This window comes from Scomber scombrus, chromosome 10 (genome assembly GCF_963691925.1).
Source record: "Scomber scombrus chromosome 10, fScoSco1.1, whole genome shotgun sequence".
Classification (NCBI taxonomy): Eukaryota; Metazoa; Chordata; class Actinopteri; order Scombriformes; family Scombridae; genus Scomber; species Scomber scombrus.
Window position 1 is genome coordinate 15,170,315 of NC_084979.1, and position 21,359 is coordinate 15,191,673.

The 21,359-nt window shown below is 39.5% G+C and overlaps 1 protein-coding gene across 1 annotated transcript; it reads left to right on the plus strand.

Annotated features, from left to right (window-relative positions):
- Window positions 1-4,998: 4,998 nt before the first annotated feature.
- Window positions 4,999-8,598, plus strand: LOC133987646 (probable E3 ubiquitin-protein ligase DTX3). The gene is made up of 3 exons (XM_062427090.1): window positions 4,999-5,304; window positions 7,249-7,466; window positions 8,331-8,598. Exons 1-3 carry the CDS (start codon window positions 4,999-5,001, stop codon window positions 8,407-8,409), a joined length of 603 nt encoding a protein of 200 aa, XP_062283074.1. The 3' UTR covers window positions 8,410-8,598.
- Window positions 8,599-21,359: the final 12,761 nt, after the last annotated feature.

Sequence of the window (21,359 nt, forward strand, 5' to 3'; positions counted from 1 at the left end):
TTTGGGTTTGTGTTGGATATTTAATGTCAGCCCCAAATAAACCAGGTATGTCATAAGCAAGTGAAAATAACTTGTGTCCATTCGGAAAGTCAGAATGAGCTGAGGTTTTCCTAAATACATCATGACTGCAGAGTGAACAGACCTTAATACCTCATTTTTTACAATAACCTTTTTCAAGTGCATACAAATACGTACTATATAGTATGTGACTAAGATTTTGAAACATAATTATTACTATTACAGTTTTTCTCAACTATTAAGACATACTACTCCCCTTCTACTACTACAGACAAGCCAGGAGAACATGCGAGTGTGAATCAAAAAAGACAACGGTCACCTTTGTCAAGTAACGTTAGTGTTTCTGTTGAGAAAAAAACCCATGTCCAGATGAAAGTTTTAGGCTTGATATGAACCTTTGCTACGATGACTATGCTTTCAATTACTATGTGTAATTTGTGAGGCATCAAATCAGCAGAGAACAGAAAAAACAAAATGAATGCTCTTCTCAGTACACAGTATGATATAATATGTACACAAGAATTAAGAATGGACAATAAGTACATCTATTATCTCTATTGGCTTTGAGAAAGCTTACAGAATTGGTATATTTTTTTAAATGAAACCGAAATGATCAAAAATAAAGACATTATTCTAGGGAGAATTGTATTAGTTGATTTTTAATTTTTTTATGCTCATATAAAATGAGAATTATAAGTGTGTATACACTTCCAATAAGGCAATGAAAGTTAAAATATTCAGGAAACATGAATTATTAATTGTAGGATATCATACTGTGTTATTCAGAGATTTGAATGCATATACAGATGCCAATGATTGAATCATCTTACAGCCCCTCAAGAGATATATAAAGAAGGAAGAGCTCTTAAAAACATGAGTGAATGTTGTGGTTTATAGATGTCTACAGGATGTTACATCCTACAAAAGTAGATTTCACTCATTTATATAATGAGACTTAATGATGCCCTAGCAAAGGTAATTGATACTAATTGAAACCTTCAAAGACCCACTTGAAAGGTTTTACAAATGATAAAGTTTCTGCTCCCCAAATTGGTATTTTTCCTCCTGGTCACAGCTGCAGGCAATACTTTATCAGCTAATTACCAAAAAACTGTCAAAGAAAACCCTGACGCTCTAATAATGGGAACATATTCACCTGTTTTAGCCTATTGCTTTTAGTTGCACATTCAGATTATTTCAGGGATCAATCAGTAATTGTGGGTGATATAAATTACAGGTATACTCACTTACAATTAAAAGGTTGAGTTATGAATAAATGTTTACTTCAATTCTACAGATAAAGGCTATTAAATATCAGCGGCATAAATATGCCTATAATCAGTGTTATGCCCAGCTCGTTTAAGAGCACAACAAAGCAGGGAGGACCACACGGCAAGAGCTCAAATGAAAGTAATTTATTAAAGTTAACAAAAATGAATCAAACAATAGTTTTAACATCGAAATAACATGAACCAAGGCTACTTCTTAACGCAATAAAACAAACTAAACTAAACATAAGGAGCCTGAACGGCACCAGCCTTCCAGGAGGGCCAGAGAGTGAGAGAGTGACATCTTGGCACGCCAGGATTTAAAAAGGCTCCCAACAGGTGATCTCAATCACTTGATGAGGAGGGAGGGACCAGACCATCTAGGGGAAGAGAGAAACACAGGAGTAGAAGGCAAGGCAGACCATCCCCTCTACCATAGAGGCCCAGGGCCGTCACACCCCCCCCCATAAAACGAAGACCCCTACTGAAAAAGGTCTTCGGTACATCAAACAGGAGCTCGAGACAATGCGTCAGCCATCACATTATCCCGACCTTTCACATGACATACCTGCAATGTATATGGCTGGAGAAATAGCAACCAGCGCATAAGCCTCTGGTTACCATTCTGCATAGTAGACAGAAAAGTCAAAGGGTTATGATCTGTATAAACTGTCACCGGCAATGATGGACCAACATAAACTTCAAAAAATTTTAGTGCCCAAATCAATGCCAATGTCTCCTTTTCAATAACTGAATAATTCAACTGGTGACGATTAAACTTACGTGAAAAGAAGCAAACTGGATGTTCGATTCCCCCCACCCCTTCCTGCAGGAGAACAGCCCCAGCACCAATGTTGCTTGCATCCACCTGTACCTTAAAAGGTCTGTCAAACACTGGAGCTGTAAGGACAGGAGCAGAACAAATCAGTTTCTTCACACCCGTGAAAGCCACTTGACAGTATGGAGACCAGATAAATGGAGTATTTTTTCTCAAGAGGTTCGTCATTGGAGCAACTACAGTGGAGAAATTTCAGCAAAAACTGCGATAATACCCTACCAGCCCTAGGAACCGCATCAGTTCCTTTTTGGATGTTGGTGCAGGATATTTAGCGATCGCCTCCACCTTAGCCTGCACAGGACGAACTACCCCTTGGCCTACCACCTTACCCAGATATGTCACTGTCGCTTTTGCAAATTCACACTTTGTCAAGTTCACAGTCAAATTTGCGTCAACCAACCTGTCAAACACTGCCTGCAAACGTTGAACATGGGCCTCCCAGGTGTCACTGAACACCACCACATCATCCAAATATGCTGCACACCCAGACAAACCAGCCAAAACCCTGTTCATAAGGCGCTGAAATGTTGCTGGGGCATTTCTCATCGAACTTCGGGAGAATACGCAAGCTCTCAGCAATATCCAAACCACTACGCCCCCCTGCAGACTCACTTCTTCCTCCAGTCCACAACGATTCCTGTGCTTTACCGTCCCTTATCAGCGCTAGCTTCAATTGCTCAACCTGCAATCTCTCCCTTTCCAAGGCCACTTCAGCTCTGATCTTCTCATGTTCCAATTCAAACTGTAGTCTCGCTTTCTCCCTGTTTGCCTTTTCCCTCTCCAACTGCATATACTGGTCAAAAGACAAAGTCCCACCAAAAAGCTCAGAAACTGATGGAGCCACTGGAACCTGAACCACCTCCAAAAGCTTGGCCGACACCGCTAACCCTTCCACGATGTCCCTTAGCTCTACCTTCCGTGGCACCTGATCAGTTTTTGACCATCCCAACAATATAGCCAACTCAAGTAGATCTGCCTTTCTAAACTGAGCTAATGTACTGCGAGCTGGTCTTTCCAAAAACTCAGAGACCAACGGATTACTATTGCCAGTGTCCATCATTAACCCTATCAAAAAATACATCCAGTTAAATACCTGAACCTATTCAAAAAACAACCACAACCACAAGGCAGCCTGAGTCACACAGCACACAACCGCAGGGATGATGAGTGATAGGAGCACCCCCTCCTAACTGCCTAGCCCAAACTTACTAACTGCTCCCTAGTCTTCATGTGTGTACTGGCGGTGGGTATTTATGCACCTACAAACCGTCTGTATTGGGGAAGGCAGATTGCCCCCAGCCAATACTTAGGGGTGCTCCCGAGCCAAATGCTGCCAGCCGCGCGGACAACACACAAAAATAACAAACAGCCCTGAAAACAACAAACCAACAGCTTCTCCTTGTGAGATAACTGCTGCTACAGCCTACCTGGGGGACACAAGAAAATGCTCCTGCCAGACAGAAAAATAGCCCAGCTACTCAGCTACAACCATCCCACAGCTATGCACCGCATAACCCAAACTTACCAGTCTCTTGGCTACACCGATCACATGCAGTTTAACACCATGAAAAACTAAAGCAAAGTCTCAAACTCTACCGGTTCCATCTAAACAAAAGAACTACTCCGGTGGGCCTCCCAACCAAAGCCAAATGCTCAAACTTATCAGAAACTATAACCTTCCCCAGGTTCTAACTAGACGAGCCCCCACTTGTTATGCCCAGCTCGTTTAAGAGCACAACAAAGCAGGGAGGACCACACGGCAAGAGCTCAAATGAAAGTAATTTATTAAAGTTAACAAAAATGAATCAAACAATAGTTTTAACATCGAAATAACATGAACCAAGGCTACTTCTTAACGCAATAAAACAAACTAAACTAAACATAAGGAGCCTGAACGGCACCAGCCTTCCAGGAGGGCCAGAGAGTGAGAGAGTGACATCTTGGCACGCCAGGATTTAAAAAGGCTCCCAACAGGTGATCTCAATCACTTGATGAGGAGGGAGGGACCAGACCATCTAGGGGAAGAGAGAAACACAGGAGTAGAAGGCAAGGCAGACCATCCCCTCTACCATAGAGGCCCAGGGCCGTCACATCAGGGGTGCCATAAAGGGGTGAAAGGTTACGACGATTCTAAGGGCCTGTGACTGACAGTGGTCCTAAAAATATCTTAGAAAATGACTTAATTTTTTTATTAACATATCATCGATAATAGACATTTATAGAATATTTAATTTACAATTAAACAAACACATTACACTAATGCTTTATTTGTATATTGCATGCATGTCTGCACAGTATTATATTTTCACAGCTCAATGTCAGTGAATATCGTACAGTTAGTATTGGACTACAAGAGAGTTGCAAGCCTACACAGGTAGAGGTGTTGTTACAGAAATTGCCCACGGTTGACGTGACCTGTGTGTGTTGGTGGGGCCAAATGTGATATCTTTTCATGGGGCCCAAAATCCCTGGCTGCGCCCTTGCCTATAATGCCTATATTAACTTAGTTGTCTAGTGTTTGTGTATCCAAAGAGTCGATGGTCCATGTGGGAGTGATGGCAGATTTAAAATCAATGTTTTAGAGTTTAGTCATCTGGTTTCTTGAAATTTCCCTTTAATATGAATGAGTCTATATAGAGGATATTTCTAGGCTAAATTTTCATGTCAGACACCATTAACAAAATCCAAACAGTCAGTGGAAAGTGTTTGCACCACCTCCTTGTACATGGATACGGATCACTCAGTTGAAATGAATAGGTCATTTATTTATTTGACGTCACATACCTATTTCAGAAGGCATACCAACCCGTCTATGATACCAACCCATCTGCATCCGTATAGGATGCGTCACAAACCCGTCACAAACCCGGAAAAATGATGGAAACCGAACCAAACACACATTCTGTGGTCCCCAACAGTACGGAGGACTGCCCCGTTTGCTTGGACACAATTCGGGAGAAGAAAACATTAAAGTGCCTTCACTCTTTTTGCTCTGACTGTATCGACTCGGTTTTCAAGTTAAAGCCCGCTTGTCCGATATGCAACACCTACCACGGAGTGTACACGGGCACGCAGCCGCAGGGCACCATGACGGTGACGCACAGCTGGCAGGGTCTGCCTGGCTTTGAGCACTGCGGCTCCATCACTATACTCTACAGTTTCCAAGCGGGGATACAAGGGGTGAGACTGACGGTTTTACCCACATAAAAGCAATTTACTCTACTTTCTATATCTTTAGCCGATCATGACCACCAGAGGGCAGTGTTGGTTCTGTTAAGAGCTATCATCGGTCCGGATTAAATAAAATGGCCTCCAAAACATTTATTCGTCAGCCAACCATTGCGCACCTAAAGGCAATCATCATTACATCCAATCTGCTGCTATAAATCAACCTGTCCAGTAAAACATGTAGGTTTAAAGGCTGATATGGTGGTATCATTGATGGGCACGACAGCTCCCCAAAACATATCGATCGCCCCCTGGTGGCTGGCTGCAGAACAGGTCATAAATCCTACAATCAATTTTTTTTGTCTGTCGTTGTAGCACATTTTATCAGAAACTAAAGGACTGTAGCCTGATGTTTCTTGCATTAAAACCATAAACATTTATCATAATTTACTATCGACACACACCACCAAATTGTTCTACCTGCATCTGATACCTCTGTGGAACGACATCTTTTGGCCTCACTTTTGGACAGCGGGAGAAAGTGGAGAGGCGTTGTCCATATTTATCTATGCACAGCATGATGGGGATCCTGTGGAGAGAGATGCGTCCCCTTTGTTCCCATAGAAACAGTGTATGGGCTGATGAAGAGGAGGTGGACAAGATGTGCTTGATTCATTTTATGATGATTTGCCCACAACTCACCTAATTGTAGAGCAATATAGTGATGGAAATATGCTTTGAGAAAAATGATTATTTGGTGTAATGATTGATGTTCAGTTTTAATATTTACAAAAGAATAGGCTTTACAAATTCAGATAATATTTTAATTAATATGTTAGAGGTCTGCAACTAAAGACTATTTTCATTATACATTTAGAAACCCAATGTGACTTGGTCACATGTCATTTTCTTATAAATAGTCCAAACCCCAAATGTACTGAAATTAATCATGATAAAAAAAACAGAAAGAAGTATGAAATCTTCACAGTGAAAAAATACTGAAATTATTAATTGATTATCAAAATAGATTCAGATTAATTTTCTATCAATTAATATAGAGATGGGACTCATAATTACAGCTCACCTCACAACACCTTTAATATGCGACAATACTTCTATTTCCAACTCATTTAAAGCTTCTTTTTTCATGTTAAAGAAACAAGCACATCCTAACTGTGCCAGGAAATATATCAGGAACATTGTGTTTTCATATGTGGTCTATCATAGGCTACTTTTGGGGACAAATTTCAGACTTAGGACTAGTTAATTGGGGATGGCTTGTCCATTTGGAGACAAAAACTGTGGCCTCATGTTGAAAAAAGGTGGATTTTAGGTCAGTGGTTATGTTTAGGGTCAGGGTTAGGCAATAAGTTGTAAAGGTTAAAGTTAGGGCATAGGAAATGAATGTAAGTCTCTGTATTGTCCCTAAAAGTGACCATGGTCTTGTGTATGTGAGAAAGAAAGTGAGTACTTACACACATCATATCATATCTATGTTTATAGAGCACCAGAAGGGATGAACATCCCAAAGCAAATAATAAAAATTAAAATGTGGTTTCATTTTTGATTAACCAAACAAACAAAAAAATAGCCACCAATCCAGTTTTCAAAAATGTCTACAGGTCAGGAAGTGGAGGAGAAAGGAGTGTGCGTGTAGGAGAGGGACAATAAGAGAGGAACTATTTTTGAATGTTGTGCAACACTGAAGGCATGTTAAAGTTTCAGATGTGATCCCAACATGAGCTACCATTCTGAGAAGTTGAAGAAAGAAGAACATCTTCCTTGCTTGGTTCCTTACAGGGGGATAGAGACTGAGCACCCCCTCACAATCCCCCTCACAAATTATATTTCAAAATGTATCAGTTTTTTGGTCATGAAAAGCTGAATTACCACAATTATGAGAGGAATATTATGCTGATTTAAGCATTCAGTAACCTGCTGTTTCCCACATTATAGCCTGAGCACCCTAACCCTGGTGTGAGATACAGCAGCACCTCCCGTACTGCCTACCTGCCAGCCTGTGAGGAGGGAGAGAAAGTCCTGAAGCTGCTGAGGAAAGCCTTTGACAGGAGACTCACCTTCACCATTGGACGATCTGCCACCACAGGCCTCAACAATGTCATCACCTGGAATGACATTCACCACAAGACCAGCATGGGAGGTGGTCCACAATGGTATGCACAGTACAGCGTTGTGTTGTGATCAAACCGCTACGTTTTATGTGAGCAGCTGTGTCTCTCTTTTATCACATCAGTGCAGCTTCAGACCACTGAGTTCAAAGAGGGAAGCTATACTCATGATCATTCAGACTGATTATCAGGTTAAGAGCTGCAGCTAATGACTACCTTTATTAACAATTAATCTACTGACTATTTTCTTGATTAATTGTTTTGCCTATTAAATGTATGAAAACTGTGAAAAATGTTATATTTTCATTGAGGCCATAGTGACATCTTACTATCTTGTTTTGTCTGATCAATAGTCAAAAATCCAAAGACATTCCATTTTTATCATTATGTGTGACACAGAAAAGCTTAAAATCCTTGCATTTGAAAAGTTGCAACCAGCAAGTGTTTGGCATTTTTACTTAATTAATGACTAAAACAATCATTTTAATATCAAAGTAGTTACCAATACATTTTCTATCATTTGACTATCCCATTAATCAACTAATTGTTGCTTCTCTAATCAAGTTAACATAACATAGCCTGTTATCAGATGTAGTCTTAATAAATACCAACCTATGTTTATTCAAAGGGACGATAGTGGATAAACAGAAATATCATTTAGGGAGTACATGCTTTAAAATACAAAGCATTGAGATAATACAGGAAAACACAAACATGCATTATGATTATGGCTGCATGAATATCTTTTTGATGCTGTTGGGCAAAAATCTTGAGGAAATATTATAAATGTTGGTGTAGTATAACCTTTTCAATGTTAATTTGATGCATTTAAAGGTTCAATACACTAAAAAGTGTGTTTTTGATTCAGAGAAAAAACATTTTCTGCTTGCTTGTCTCTTTCCTTTCCAGTTTTGGATACCCAGATCCAGAATACTTGTTCAGGGTCCAAGAGGAGCTTCGTCTTAAAGGAGTGACAGAGGATGATTGACTCCCACTTTCAGAGGACATCCTTCAAATAGATTTAATACTGTGTATTGAAACACAGGTCCTTATTTCTTGTCTGCACCTGTTGCAGTCCTCAAGCAGGGATCTTTATCAGTGACACTTTAAGATGCACATATATTGAGTTATTATGTAACAGACATAAATAATAATAATAATAAATGTTATTTATTCAGCATGTTTCTTAAAAGTGTTACAAAGTGCTTTAGAAAAAGAAAAGAAAACTAAACAGGGCAGATAAAGAAGAGACAATAAAATGAATAGGAACAAATTAATGAAATGTATATCAAACATTTCCAAAACCTTTTACAAAGATAAAGGTTTTGAGAAGAGATTTAAAAGAAGCAAAGATGGCACATACAAGTCTGTAAGTCAGAGATGTATGTAGATGGAAGTCCATTTTAGGCCTTAAAATGCACATTTTAACAGTGGATTTTAACAATGCCTCTTTGTTCTAATAATAAGTGAAGGAGCAGCGTTTTTAACCCACTGGAGATGGTAAATGTAGCCCTGGCTGATACCTGAGTAATCAAGATGAGAATAGATAAAGCATGTACCTGGCATGACATGGAGATTAGTGGCTTTTCCCAAAGATTTTTTAACTGACTATGCAAGAAAAACCCTTTAAATGTAGTCTGTGTGTAAAAGAAACCAAAAGTTACAGTGCAGTAGGTTAGTATAAGGAGTTACTGTATTAATCATTAGAATACATTTCAGTGATGTATGTCTCACCTTTGTATCTCTGGATAACAGGTCTGGTGCCTTAAAGCAGTTGTAGGAGGCTAAAAGCGGTCTCAGTTGTTCTGGCTTACAGTCACAAAAGACTCACTAACTCACCCCTAACTAAACCAGAAGGGTCAGGCGGGCAGAGCAGAATAAAACAGCATCTGACAGAGAGTGCCTGCTAGCTGTGTCTTATATATACTGTGGTGACATGTCCTGATGATGTGAAAATATGTGACAACTGTCCATTCATCTGCAATTTTGCATCCGTAGCTTTAGTTGTAACACATTTCTGAACTTGCAGCAGTAATGCACCATTACCGTTGTGTATTTCAAGCTCGACTTATATGGAGTGAGATACTTAAAATGGACATTTGACGTAGTGATTGTATTATCAAAAGATAGTCTGGTGTTACTCTATATATTTCTCTTATAAGCAGCAAATCCTGTGAGTAGACCAAAACCAACAATGAATAGATCTTGCTAACAAGCTTTGTCTGTGTAGCCAATGCATGATATACAGCACCTTATTCCTTTGTGCCGCAGAGCTCCACTGTTGTCCAAAAACTAATAAAAACACATCAGTGGTTTACCATGAACACAAGCACTGTAGTTTATTTTTTAGTTGATACCACATTGCACTAATGCACCAAACTTGCCACTGAAAGTATTAAGTGCTCTATGTACTGCTTCTTCAGTTTTAAAAATGAAAATTCTATGTGTGACACATTTTTAAAGATGTATGTTGTCACTAGGGATGAATGGGTTTGAGAGTGAGAGCCAAAGAAAGGCTGAAGAAGTCAGAAAGTATTGAAACCAACTTCTATAGTTGTTAGTTTTGGTCTTTTCATGAATTTTCCACCAATAACTATAATTTAAGTGTCATCCTTTGTAATTATAAAACAAACAAATGTAATACCACATTGATTTATTTTGTACCTTCATATGACATCAGTCATCTCACTGATGAGAAGACGTTTCAGGAGAGCCTGAATCCTGCCTTTTGCATCTCTGGGCCACTAGAGGGAGATACTCCCCTCAAAGACAACCGTGTGAAGGCGTCTGCTTGGTATGCAGCTGTATAATCATCATAAACCCATAGTCCCACAGCACCTCCCAAACCTCATTGCACAGTGAGAGGAGCAAAGCATCTGCTATAGATGATGAGTCATGTGTTTCTATGGTGCTATGGGCAGTTTTAGCAGCAGTAGCCACGCTGTATGTACAACAGAGAGGACGGATTTCACCTTCTGTTTGACCACTATCAAATGATCATCTCTGGATTTCTAAAGGCAGGCAGATTCAATTTAGAGATTGATAAAGACAAACAAACCAGTCCTCTTTTTTAATTGAGGTCATTTTCAGGTTATGCAGTATATCTGCACTTGTGTAACAAGTATCTTAGACATATCTGGCACAAATAAACAGACATGATCTATTAATTGTTTTGTCTCAAATCCATCGTCATTCAGCAAAGCAAGGCGCATTTGCCCCGTTTTTTGCTTTTCATGAGATTTTTGTGTCTGGTCAGGACCCATTTACCAAGTTACGACTGAACATGAATGATATCCAGCTGATCTTTGAGTTATGTAATGAGGAAGTACCTTCAACCTATATTATGCAGCTCGGCCTCTTTAGTGCTTCTGTGTTTAGCGGCTATAGGGGCATTTCTGTGGCCTACGATCTCAGGGCATCTGCTGTTCTCACATGTACTGTCAATACTGTCACATTTAGCCTACTGTCTGCTGGTTAAATGTACAACCCCCCCCACCCCCCTCTCATAATCATTCCTTTTTCTCTCTCATTCCTTCATCAGTTTCCTATTACTTTTATCTGTCAGTCCTTTCCTTGCTGTAGTTCTGTGTAAAATGAAAGCACATATGGCGTCACACATTGTAACTCCATGAACATATCATTACATATTTGCACAGTTTTTGTTTTGTTTTGTTTTGTTTTCTTGTCATATATTACTATGCACTGTATTAGCCATTTTAACAGAACTAGGAAAATGTCTGGCTAAATAGTGGAACAAATAATGAGAGAGAAGGAGAAAAATTAAGCACTGAAAATATGCAATATACATAGAAGTACTGTTGAATTTCAAACATTTCTCCTCATTAAAGCTTTCAGTTCAGTGGATATAACCGACCCTGAAACATTAAATATTCCATGTGAAAGACTAAGAGGACATTAATTTTCTTTAATATACTGCAATAAAATGGCTTGTAGCTGTTACCGTGCTGTGTTTGCACTCTCACTTTTAAAGTGAAGCTTTGGAGCCAGATTTTATATGTATGTTGAATGACTCTTTGCCCTGCACCGCAGGTATTTCCCTGACCTACCAGTGTCCATCTGGACATCTGGGGACAGATGCAAGGAGTTACGGAAAACAGATAAAAAAAAGTATTAATTTTTATACAGTGCCATATTATGGGTGGATTAAACATGCATCACTGTAAATGGCCAATGGACAAGGCTTCCTTATGAAATGGATTGATGGCAGAGTGAAAATCAACTCAGCGTATGGATTAAGTTTAATCTGTAGTTGCTTTCATTCATTTCCATCAAATGAGGTTGTACGCTGTTGTGACAGGACGACTTGAATAATTCTCCCATCAGGCACTGAAAATAGCAACGAGACTATGTTGGTTTCATGTCTCTGGGTGTGACTAGACGGCCGCTGAGGAGTGGCTCCTTAGAGACCAACAGATACGCAAAAGATGCGCAGTGTTTCCTGTACTAGAGATGATAAGAAAATCATTATGTGACAATGCAGAGCTGTTGTTCTCGCCCCCTCTACCCACTTTGCTCCTTAATTAGAGTGTCTCTGGCTGTAGGGAGAACCCTGGCACATTGCCTGCCTGCCTGCCTGCCTGCCTGCCTGCCTGCCTGCCTGCCTGCCTGCCTGCCTGCCTGCCTGCCTGCCTGCCTGCCTGCCTGCCTGCCTGCCTGCCTGCCTGCCTGCCTGCCTGCCTGCCTGCCTGCCTGTCTGCCTGCCTCCTCATCTTCTCATCCTCTGCTTCTGAAACCACCCAATCACCTGTCTATCTGGGGTGCAGGGTACGCTTCTCCTCTTCTCCCTTCATTGAAATGAACTCCTCCAGACATAGCCTACTTTTGCATACCTTTGAAGGCATGTTTTTTTGGGGGGTTTTTATATCTTCACCCAGTTTCCTCTTTTAATGCTGGTGTTGACAGGGATAAAGATTCTCTGGCTTTCCTGAATCAAAAAATATCTGTATCCAAATCATTAAGGACAAACAAGGGCATCTCAGGCTGTGTTTGAATGTTACGTACATGGACAGGAGAAGGCTGAGGAGGCATCTGTCTCCACACACACTCTTTGTGTGACAGAATGTCAACCCACAACGCTGACATGCTCATTCACTGTGCCTAAGGCTGTTTGCTTAAGAACAGCAAAGTGAAGGTGGGTGTGTGGGTGCTTGTGCTTCTGTGGCTTTTGTCTGTGTGCCCTTGACTGCATACAGTATGTGCAGATACACACAAGTGAATACATGAGCGTGTGTGTGTGTGTGTGTTTGTTGAAGCAGCTTCTCACATTCTGTTCTCTGATTCATAGCCGGGGCTACATGGCTTTATGTCCGCCTGATTTAGCAGAACAGTCCCTCTGCTTTTCTTAGTAATGCAGACAGATTTACTGACTTACTTCACCAACAGGACACAACGGCAGAGCTGGCAACTATTGGGGTCTTTGGCTGGGTTGTCAGCATCACAGATTGAAGGCTCCGCTCAAGCTGTTCTTCATTAGCGACAGCCGAGTTTCTCCATGATATGAGGATGGCACCTCCATTATCTGCCCTCTGTGAGAGAGATTAAAACCATTTCCAGTAATTACCTCTCCAAACTTTAATCAGGAACAACATTGTCATCATGCTTATATGTTAATATCACACATAATACCCAACCTCAAGACCGCAGTACACGGCTGTGCAGCAACTTAAAATATTCAACTAAAGTTGAAAATGCAGTCTAGGAAATATTATCTGGGTGCATTGAAGAATGCCAAACTCCTTTGTTGTCCTTCCTGTCTGCGTCCTCAGCTTTGGCCATCCACTCTCAGACTGCCTCATGTAAGAGCAATTAGCTGTGGCTGTCATGGCAACTAGCATGACCTTTCTATCATTTTTACAAACAAGAAACTCAACCAATGCTTTTCTTTATTCTGTGCAACTGCAACAGGAGTAGTGGAGTGGATGTGGAAAAATAGCTTTTTATTTTTATAACTCACTGAAATTAGTCTTGGTTAAGACATTGGTGCATCGTGTTTCCACAGGTATTAAAATAATCTCTCAGTTTAGTGACAGTGAATTTAATTGTGTTTAAAGCATTGCATATTCTACATGGGACTATTTGAATAGCAATGAGCACTTTTATCTCTTCATTCATACAAATCAGTGTGCCATACAAGGAGTTCAATTGAAAGAAAGGTTTTGCTATTAAGCTAAAACAAGGGATAGAAATTACACAGATTACAGTGTAATATTCATGATTCCCAGCGCAAACTGTTCCTGATGTTCACTCTCTATGAAGAGAACATACTCTCACTTTACTGTGTGATGTATGTGAGACTGAAGACAAAGTCCATGTTATACATTCATATATTAATTTATATATACATTTATATATGCTCATTATAAGTTGTTTTTAGGTTTACACTGTTTTGTAAATAGATGATTATTATTAACTTGAACTGTGTTTCAGGAAGGGATCCTTTTGTGTGGCAGGCTTTATTTGTAGACCCTGGAACAGACAACACAGTTCTTTCTTTGCAATGTGTATGTTTGACACATTTCATGTGTTCTATCACAGAAAATGTTTTTTTAAAAAGCACCTGACAACAACAACAACTCACAAGTCAACTCATAACTTGTCTTCTATTGTTTTGCATACAATTGATGAATATTTATTTATTTTATCTGACAATAAAAATGTTGGTAAAGGTATCTTTAATAGATGCGTGTCTGGAACTGCTTCCAGTCCTCTGTCATGAGCTTTGAATGTCTTGAGTGCAGATGTTCTGGCTCAGAGATGGTGTTATTATATTATAAAGAGGTCAGGTGGTTGAGGCCAGGTGAAGACATTGTTCCCACCTAGCTGTTTCATGCATCAGCATTAGTATTCACACATGCTCTGAGATGAGCCATTTTTTCCTTGTTAGAAGATGGTATCTAATGGGGAAAATCATTTTTATTGATTTAGTTTGATTGTTTTAGTTTAGTTCATATGGTAATGAAATAGCAGAAATGTAAATAATTATATTTTACAGATGTCATGTTTGAGTAACATTTCTCCTTTAAATGAATTATTGGATAATTAGGTATTTTAAAGTTAATGTACATGTTCAAAACTAGTTTTTTATATGATACATCTTTAATTAGTGTAATAAACTACTATATATCTACTATATATTTGACAGAATTGTCTTCTAACAGAAAGGCTTTTAATAGGATATAATTATGTAAGAAGTTGTACAATTTTGACATTTAATTTAAAGTCATATTTGACACCTGTGTAAGCACATGGCTTTGGTCTCAATATTTGAAATGTATTTTTAAAAGTAAATAATCATTTTAATGAATTCTTATGAATTATCAATGTTTTTCTGGGGTCATACCATTTGATATGTAAACTGAACAAACCTGGCCAAGTCCAAAAAAATGTCAATTTATGAGTAATTGTTAAGAGCTTCTAACCTTATCAGGCAGCAGTTGTGATCATCAGCTGTCCTTCTCTGTAAAACCACTTCCTGTTATATGGTCTTCTTCACAATTTTAACCAAATGGCCTCTTTGATGGTGGTTACACTACAAGACACTTCATATGTGACATGTGACTTAACATGATTCCCCAAATTAAATGTAATATTTGGAACAATTGTATTGTAACCTTTATTTAATATGAAAGAGTGATAATGTAATAAGTGTACAAAACTTATTTCATATAAGGAGCAAAAACCTCTATCAGTGCTTGGGCTCCTAGATAGTGTTAACCTGTTGTTTTCCATAGAGAAAGCATCTTGATTATAAAAATTGTTCTTGGCACAACCTGTATGGCAGCTCTTAAGGTTTCACAAATGGTATATACGACGTAGATGTAAATATGGACTATTGCAAGAAAAACTTTGTGCTCCCTCAACTCATATTGCTGTGCCAAAGTGTAAAAGCTGATAGTGAAAGAAGAAGCATTCTCTGTGGAAGCTGAGTGCACCTGCTGGCAGAGATTGTGAGCCACACAAAAAGTTGATTTACCGATATGTGCTGTAACTGTTTCTTCAACTAAAATCCATGTCAAGCATCCAGGCAGAGACCTGATACAGATCCAGAGAAGATCAACCAGAACTGTCACAACAAGCATTACCAGTCTCTAACCGCTGGATCTTAAGGTTAAGTGTGTGAGAGCAGAAAAATCCTCTGCAGTTATGAGGTGGGCACTTTCATCACCTGTGGTATGTTGATGTAGAGACGTCACACTTCCAGAGGGCTCAGCAGGAGTTCGTACAATTAGCAAACAGAAGAGCTGCACCTTATGGCAACGAACAGCTCACTCAGCAGTTTTAGATGTTGAATCATAAGAGTAAACAGACAGATTAATCATGTCAGATAATTATAGTAAGAGTTGAGAGTGGTGTGTGTGTGTGTGTGTGTGTGTGTGTGTGTGTGTGTGTGTGTGTGTGTGTGTGTGTGTGTGTAACCATTCCCACTGGTGTATGTCCTCATATGATATATGAATCAGTGTGAGTCATAAGGTACATTTTTATTCTCACAAGCCAACTGGTATCCCATTTTTAGCCTAGATAAGATTGAATACAGGGTAGAGTTAAGAATAAGGTTATAACCACAGGCCAGGACAATATCAAAATTAAAGTTGCCTTTCACAAACCCAATAGAATAAGGAAATCCTGAGTCTTGTAAGCTTTACGTTGTGGAAAATATTTTTTATATTCAAAATTGAATTAATTTCCTGCCAGACATTCATGTCTACAACTCATTTTTAGTCTCAGATTGCTTACTTAATTTCATGATTTCTGATATTGAAAATATTATTTAATTAAATCAGATATCACCAACAATCAACAATTAGTGAAATGTGAGTATATTATAATACAATATTTTAAAAAAGTTACACACAAGTAAATAGTGGAGAGTATTTTGTCTCCAGTTAAGAGCTCTTTTGAACATCAAAAGTCATCTCAGTAATTAATGGAGAGATGGAGAAGTCATTAACATATTGCCATGGTGTGGAATACTTGTTCCTGCCTTTTACAGTCAGTCAAGGAAGAAAGGATAGCTTCTAGAAGAAAATGCATATTTACTCACCAAAGACGCCACCCCAAGCAGCTATGAATCAAAAACCCGGGAATATGTGAGTCAAAGCGAAGAGGAAGAAGAAAAAGAAGAAACAGCTTTGGGAGGGAGGACACAGACAGAGGGCGGATGAAAACCCTCCACGGGAATATCTCTGGAGCGGCTGTGTTGCATAGTAACAGACTGTATTCCAGGATCTAGACCGTGCATTGATTAAAAACTTCTCTTTCATCTCAAAGTACTTTCTTTCCTACCTTTTAAGTGCATTCTCACACAGAGAACCTGGCTTTATTGATGATGGCGTGAAAACAATGTGAGAAAGTGGAGGAGGTAATAAAATAAAAATGAGAATAAGGACATAAAACAACTTAATCCCACAACCTCCTCTTTACCAAACAGGGCATCAAGGTACAGTCCAGCAAATCTTGCTACAGGATATGATGTATACCTGAACCCAAACTGATTGGTGATGGCATTTATATTAACACTCTATGTGCCAAACATGTTGAACAAAATAATTTTGTGTACGATTTAAATTATCTTTTTCTGTGCTGAACCATTGCTTGGCATTTATTATGTTTTGTAGTCTGTTGTTTTGACAAATGTGAGCTCTGACCTGTGAATTTGCTCATTTTTGGGATAAAGTAACACAATCTTGAATATGTCATTTGCATAATTTTTAGTAGGCACAAGTGTGACGGTTCCACAGACAGGAATGTCATGACCTTCTAAACTCCAGTCTAACAGTGAGCAAGACTGTCAACTAATCATGCTCCTGCTCTTTGAACACAGTGGAGCTGGCAGAGCCATGGTTGGCTCAGGTTGACAGAATGCTTAAGGCCAGATCCAGCCAGACTCTGGCAGGCAGGACTCATGTTTACCAGTTTCATCAAGTGTCTCATATGTATCATACTGTTGCTTCAGTTTGCTTGTACTGCATGTGCTGGGATAACATACTGCTGTAAATCAGTTATGAGGCTCATATTACAGCAGACTCTTGACACCTCTGTTGTACTGTAAGACACGAAGAGGCACAGTGCAGTTAGGTTATTTAAATATTTTCTCATCTGTGCAGCTTCACTGCCTCCTTCAGAAATCCATGTATTGGACGTCTTTCTCTTTTATTCATCTGTGTAAAAAATAAAAATAAATAAAGAAATAACAACAAAAAACCCATTAAGGGAACATGCTTTTATCACAGATGTGCTACCTGTTGTTGTCATAACAACAAATCCCTGCAATGGCGTTTTTGTAGATCAGCACATCATTTATCAATGTAATCATTATATTGATAATAAAACCTTGTTAGCTTGCTTGCCTTGTAAAAAAGTGACCATATTAGCTTCTCTTATGTGTCCTCATAAGTTATCTGTTTGAGCTTCACTGCAACTTTGCTTGTTTTAGTTTCCTGTGGATGCTGCCAGGCAGCAAAGACCCCTTCCCAATGCAGTGCTTACATAATATGCATTGGCTCTATGCTTCAGTTCCCCCTTTGAGTATGTACATGCAAGAACATCCCTATAGTGTGTGTATTCTCAGTGCTTTTACAGCTCCCTTGTCACTAAGGATCAATGTCATTGCCCAGCTTCAGTGTTTCTCTCCCAGTCTTTAACACTCCAGTGTCCCTGTCTCTTGCAGCAAGGAAACCATGGAGCATTTCCCTCTCCCAAGTCAATGTTGTTTTGAAATAAAATAGAGATGAGGTTTATACTAAAATGTATCAAGCCAGTGAAGATATCCCATCATCTCCGTTCACACCATCCCCCATGGCCTTTGCTTACTCCCCATCTCCTCATTTCTTTGTTCCCAACCCCCCCAGGCAAGAGCAGGAGAGTTATTGCTCAGCGGGAGGGCCCTCTGGTCCTGTGAGCATCCTGGACTAAGCTGAACACACACCTCACACTCTCTCAAACCACTAAAGGCACATGCTCCTGCCTGTAGCCATGGTTCCCTAAAGAGGAGTGGCAGAGACAAAAATGAGCAGAGTGCTGCCTGCAGTAGCCTTGGCCTCCCTTTTGTCTGTCTCTCATCCTCCCCCCCCACTGCTTATACTTCTCTCATAGCTGCAGGGACCTTAAGGATAACAGTTGCACACATGCAAACGCATACATGCATCGTGATCGCTGATGGAGACATGCTCTCTTTAGAGGAATGTATTGGTGTTTTTAATGGCTGCTGATGTTTTCCTCTGAGTTGGAGAGCAGGCTCATGATGTGTGCAATTAGTGCTTATACACATGACCACTAAGTAAAAAGTAACATGGTGGTGGTGAAACATGGCAGGGACACAATATGGTGTAATTATGGAGTAATTATCACTTCTGTGCACTCAGTCTGCTGCAGCTGACCTAATCTAGCATTTTATTCAGCACAGGGAGCATGAAGGACAAAGCATTGCACCCTGCTTATTTTTCCACTGGTGCAGCTGAGGGGACAGTGCTTATGGGTGCTGTACTGGATCTCAACATGTTATTTTGGCTTGTGCAGACACACGCAGGATGTGGCCCATTGCCAAATCCGCTGTCTGTGTGTGCGTGTGTGTACGCGTGTGTCTTTAGGGTATAGCCCTGTGTTCCTCCTCGCCCTCTCAAGCTTAGACAGTGTCACATTGTGCAGAGCAGAGCACGCCTCAGCCTTTGTGTGCGGTTGCCCAGTGATCACAAAGAAAAAGATCCAGAGCCTGTGCGTGTTGTTTCTATGTTTGTCTATGATGTTAATATTTTGAATATAAGGTTTCGATTAGTGCACTCACTCCTATATGAAACATGCAAAATACAGACACAAACACACACATAAATATACTACACATAAACTAAACTATAAATTACTTTCATTTTCTTGTATTTGATCTATTTCTAAGGGACCATCTATAATGTTAAAGGATAAATCCAGTTTATAAAAACTTTCTTCCAAAAGAGTTTGAACCAGTATGCTCATCTGACTTATTACAATGTCATTAATAAATCATAAATAAGAATCATCCTTTAAACATGTACATTGTCATTTAATGTATTTAAACAGAGTTAGCTAGTGCTAATTTGCTTCAACAGCTAACAGTTAATTGTCATCTGCTGCACCTTGGCAGTACCATATGAATGACAACAACAACTTCAGTGGTTTATACCATCAAATATATATTTGGAAAAGACTGAGAAAAAATTAGATCAGGCAAACACACATTGAAGGAGATGATGCTAACATGCACATATAGCATATAAGTATTAAAATAAACCAATGTTTACTCATCCAGCCCAAATCTCCCCAATTTACATGACTCTGCGCCACAATCATGTTTTTTGGATAATCCTGACAAATACAAAAGGATGTGTCCTAAAACAAGACAGTGATTTCTTGACTCCTTAAAAATAAATACATTTTAAAAATCAAAAAAATAAACAGTTTAGTTTCATAGGAACAACTTGTGCTTCACCACTGTGGCTGCTGGGAACATTAAACAATTGCTCACATTTGACTGAACTCATTCGTGGTGCTGCCAGAGAAACACAAGGGCAAGAAAGCTTTAGGGGAGCCATAGGTTTAGCCAAGGGAGGGAGTTTAGGGTCAGAGGTCATGCAGAGAGGTGGGGGTGGTGGAGGAGCTGCAATGTAATGTTTAGTCTTCAGTGAGCATGAAGATACACAGGGAAGATCTGTTCAGATGGACAGTTACTAAAATGCTGATGCAGAGGATGTGTTTGTAGATTTCATTTTAAGTCATCAACAGGTAAATAATGTGTATAAAGAATATTTTGAGTTTGTCATTAATCTATAGACACTCAACTCTTATATCTCTGAGACTGTGAGTCTGAAAATAACAAATCTTGATTTTATGGCCAGCCTTTACAGTAGCTTGTAAAGATAAAAAGGATAAATGACACAATAGGAATGTTTTGATCATGTCCTGTTAAATGCTGTTATACTACATCTTTTTGTGATCAAAACAGGCTGAATTGGAAATTGATGGGTTTGGATATTCTGGCCCTGCCCTGCACTGCGGCAGAGGCAGAGAATCTGGTGTCTGTGTGTATGAGAGAGAAAGAGAGGGAGAAAGAGAGAGAAAGAGAGAGCACACCGCAGGACTCGACACCTCATCACACCTCATCAGTAATCAAAGATTAGCACATACCCGAACAGATGCGTGTATATGGATAAGCACAATTTTCGCTTCATGAGCACAGTTTATTTTTCCCAAGATGACAATATGGCAGATTTGAATTTGCTGGCACACACACAGAAAACATAAAGTGACAGCTTACTTCTGCAATGTGCTGTTGTTCTGTTGTGTCCTTGCAGACAGTTATCTGCGGACCCAGAACATGATGTTAATATTACACAACAGCACTGAGGGCTGTCCACTCAGTGCTGCATAACTCCCCTCAGATCACCCTTTGTACGCCACCGTCGAGACCCAAAGAAACACTGTCCACTACTGAACACTGACTCATTGTACCAAGCTGTCAGGTCTAAATCCTTTATTTTATTTTCCTGTGGCACATACCTTTGAACTAGAATATAATCACTTCAATTGCAAGTGTTGGGAAAATACTGGTGCATGTTATGTCATCATTCTAGATTCTAATTAATTGATTTGAATGTCAGCACTAAGATAATAATGATACCACTCATTTGAATATAATATTATGATGTGAATTGATATTCTGATTAGTTTAAAATGTGTGTGAATTAGAATTAATCCACTGAGCTTTACAGCCCATTAAATTGGCTTTGTGTGGGTAAATGCCCTCCCCCTCCAGCTTTTTGTCCATGGCGACAAATTAATCCTTGGTCAATGTGGACCACTATTTGTGTAGGAGACAAAGAACTTTTCTAAGGTGGCTGTGTATGGTAAAGGCTTACCAAAATGGCAGGGCCGATCCTAAAAGCTCACTGG